Raw genomic sequence first — 4,168 nt, 5'->3', positions numbered from 1 at the left:
ACTCCCTCCTCTCTCTCCCTCTCTCCCCTGAAGATACTCTCTCCTCTCTCTCCCCCTCCCCCAAAGATACTCCCTCCTCTCTCTCCCCCTCTCCCCCAAATATACTCTACGTACTCCTCTACACTCCCTCTCTCCCTCCTCTCTCTCCCTCTCTCCACATCAGCTGCTCTCTCCCTCTCTCACCACCCCATCTATCTATCTATCTATCTATCTATCTATCTATCTATCTATCTATCTATCTATCTATCTATCTATCTATCTATCTATCTATCTATCTATCTATCTATCTATCTATCTATCTATCTATCTATCTATCTATCTATCTATTTATTTATTTATCTACCCCCTCTCCCTTTCCCCTCATTCTCACCCCTCAGCCCATCTAGTTCTCTCCCTCTCCCTCATCCCTCACTCTCACTCCTCGAAAGTCAGTCCCAGACCCACACAATCACTAATAGGAGCTTTTACTTCATCCCTGCAAGGTAAACAGTTCCCTGCGCGTAGTCAAAATAGCATATATCTTGGGCTGCTAAAGACCTCCTTTAAGTGACTGCAGAGTGGGTGTTTCTATTTATTTCACCCTATTTCTCATCCTGTGTACTGTGTACTTACTGTGTGTGTGTGTGTGTGTGTGTGTGTGTGTGTGTATGTGTGTGTGTGTGTGTGTATGTGTGCACATGTGTGTGTGTGTGTGTGTGCGTGCGTGCATGTGTGTGTATGCATGCACATGTGTGTGTGTGTGTGTGTAGGTGCGTGTGTGTGTGTGTGTGTGTGTGTGTGTGTGTGTGTGTGTGTGTGTGTGTGTGTGTGTGTGTGTGTGTGTGTGGCAGGTCAGCGAGTGAGGAGATGTAGATGCGTGATCGGCGTTTTATGATGCGGCTGGAGAACTTTAGAGGATGCTGGGGGGGAGGGGGTTAGTGGGATAAGGGGGGAATGAGGACAGAGTGCTCATCAAAGGAACAGTCCACACAGGCTCCACTCTCTCTCTCTCTCTCTCCCTCGATCTCTCTCTCACACACATAAAAACACATGTACACACTCTTTCTTTCTCTCTCTCTTTCTCTCTCTCTCTCTATCTCTCTCTCTCTCTCTCTCTCTCTCTCACACACACACACACACACACACACACAGGACTGGTGTTTTATAGGGTAGTAAATCATTATCCGCAGGTCTAAACTAACATGCCGTAAAGCTCCGCCCCCCTCCATTACACCCAGAGAACGAGAAGGGTGTGTGTGTGTGTGTGTGTGTGTGTGTGTGTGTGTGTATGTGTGTGTGTGTATGTGTGTGAGGAGGTGGGAAGGCTAGTGTCGTCTGAGACTCAAACACACACACACACACACACACACATACACACACACACACACACACACACACACACACACGTTCCCTCACATGAAAGTGCTTCTGAAGTATCGTCAGGACACACTGTGTCACTTCAGATCTCCTCCACTCCTAAAACAGGATGCTAACATAATGCTAGCAGCTGCTGCAGTGTGTCCATCGATGAGCAGTCCAATGTTAGCGTTGGACAGGACCTTGCCATTGCTCAAAGACAATGAGTAGTGATTTATTTCACCTCATATAGATATGTACCATAAATATGAAAATATCAATTTAAGAACCATTCTTATTTTATTGCATGTCCCACCCTCCTATCGGCTCATTCACATAGCATTCCCATGAGTGCTAAGACTGTTCTGGGATCAGACAGTTTCTGTAAGGTTCATCTGGTAGGATCCACCAGGAGCTGGTCCAAGATCTGAACCTTCAGGACATACTCTGTCACACAGCCAATGCATCATTTTCTTTTATTTTGCTCTTAATTTCTCACCTCCTCATTTTCTTTCTTTCTTTCTTTCTTTCTTTCTTTCTTTCTTTCTTTCTTTCTTTCTTTCTTTCTTTCTTTCTTTCTTTCTTTCTTTCTTTCTTTCTTTCTTTCTCTCTCCATCTCATGCTCTCTCTCTTTCGTTTCATGACAGCTTTATCTGTGAGTAATAGCCTCTTAACTCTAATCATTGTCTGTGCAAAGATAAAGACAAATCCTGGTGTAAATCTCACCCTCAATCAAGAGGATGTTTCATTGTTTCTAGGACTCAAGGCTTCTTTGAGGTACGAGAATTATGTTTTACTGTATCTAGATTTGTTAGGGCAAAATAATAATGTACTATCTGAGAACAATTCCACTGGTTATTTGTACCTATTATATGTATGCGAAGGGATAACTGTAGAAATTGAATATATATGGGATACATGTCTGTTATCGTATAACTACAATAGTAACAAGCCTTCCCTCAACTCCCACATAACTGCATGTTCTAACTCTAGACAAACTATCATGCATTCCTGCGCACACACAAATGCACACACACGCGCACACGCACATAGTCTACTGTACACATCCGCTCGCACATACTATGCAGTGTGAGATATTTTTCATATATTTTCACCAATCACCTCTGCCCTAGAAGGCTGGATTTGGGTAACCTACCTGGTAAATTAATGACTATACCTCGCTGTGTGTGCGTGCGCGCGTGTGTGCTTGTGCGGTCGTGTGCGCGGTCGTGCGTGCATGCATGTGTGAGTAGGCCTAAGTGTGTGTTTGTGCGTGCGTACGTGCGTGAATGCGCGCGCGCGCGCGTGTGTGTGTACGTGTTTCGGGGTACCTGGTGGATTAATGACCGTTGTGCCTTGCTGAATGCAGTCTCCAGCTGAGCTGAACACGCGTGGAGCCGAGAGCATCAACATAAATTACATTTATCGCTCTATTATTATTATTATTAGCCTATTGCTATTTCTGGTTGCCAAAACAAGAAAAAGAATGCGTTTTCGGATCACAATGCTCGCTAGAGAGGCTTGACTCGTTCACAAACACGCAATATATGTGTTTGTGTTTTTGTCTGCATCTCGGTAGGGAAGATCTGGATTCTGTTCTGTCTGAAATGTCAGATTGTTTTGATTCCTAAACCTTTCTCTAACTTGGCTGGAGATGCATGATACAAGCCAAAAACCTTCAGAAATAGTTCAGCCTACAACTGCGTGCCAACAGTCCACGAATTAAAAACAGCTCATTCATTTCTTCCAGACAGTGTGTGAGGCCTAATTACCTTTCTTTGAGATTCGACAAGATTTGGATATAGTTATTCCTCCTTCTGGCAACTCGCTCTCCTTGTTGTCATCACTTTGAGTCATTGGTTAACCGAATTAAATAATACAATGATTTAAACGTTGAGAAAAGCACCAAGGGCTCTGTGCTGGATGTAGATTTTTGCCATTTTAATTGTTTATTTCAAGTTAAAAAAATAAAAAAAAATAAAAATAAAATGCACTTCATAATATTCAACAGGTAGCCTATGAGATAAAGCGAATCTATAATCGAAAGAAAACGAATTATTTCGATTAGCCTAACTGAGAGGATGATGTCGTTTTAACAGTTTATAATGGATTTTAATAAAGGGCTATTTGTGATATAGGCTAATATCATTAGGCCTAAATAATGATAATAGGCTAATTTAAACTAATTTTATTTTTCAGAGGTTATAATACTGTAGCTATAATTAATAGGCTATAATAGCTACACTGCCGAATTGTGTCCATTTAGGTTAAATAGCCTAAATAGCCTACAGCTTTTCACTGTGGAGATCAAGTGTGCCAAGGTGCTCGTGAGAGGTATCTACTCACCACCACGAGGAGTCCACCCTGGGCGTGAGCACGAGCAGCAGCAGGAGGCAGGCGCAGTATATCCGCGAGCTGGCACCGGGGCCCTCACACGACGAGGTCCCGCTCCGGGACACATGCCTCATCCCCGTCGAGCCTGAACTCAACATTTTACCGGTTACCCGCGAGCCCGGAGCTTTACTTAAACCGAACATGCCTGCGTGCGTCTTTTTCTTATAGTGATGATGTTGATGGAGTTCCACAGATGTTTCTCACAATAAGTCCCCGATTTTACCAGAGTTGATCAACGGTAACATCAGCCATAGGCCACGTTGTCCGGTGTGTGACTCCCTGTGGCGCTGCCGGTACTGTCATGAGTTTGATTGGAGGTGTCTGGATGCCATTTCCACGCGCGCTCCACCGGGCACTCTCCGAGTAGGCGAACAGCTGGCTGTAGGATCCCCCAGGCGAGAGCTCAGAAAGCCAATTTTGGAGACTGTCTTTCTTCAGA

The 4,168-nt window shown here is 44.0% G+C and overlaps 1 protein-coding gene across 1 annotated transcript in view; it reads right to left on the bottom strand.

Moving 5' to 3' along the window:
- LOC311307550 (protein Wnt-2b-A) overlaps positions 1-3,811 on the bottom strand; it is a gene marked incomplete at its 3' end in the record, with an annotated part of 11,884 nt that extends 8,073 nt beyond the window's left edge. The window contains exon 1 of the mRNA XM_084436366.1: positions 3,682-3,811. Within this exon, the coding sequence (XP_084292492.1) occupies positions 3,682-3,803 (122 nt within the window). The 5' untranslated portion in view covers positions 3,804-3,811. The remainder of the gene's footprint in view (positions 1-3,681) is intronic.
- Between the last annotated feature and the right edge of the window lie 357 nt (positions 3,812-4,168).

This window comes from Borostomias antarcticus, assembly GCF_949987555.1.
Source record: "Borostomias antarcticus genome assembly, chromosome: 3".
Classification (NCBI taxonomy): Eukaryota; Metazoa; Chordata; class Actinopteri; order Stomiiformes; family Stomiidae; genus Borostomias; species Borostomias antarcticus.
The sequence above is the reverse complement of the archived record's forward strand: the minus strand, read 5'-3'. Positions and strand labels throughout refer to the sequence as shown.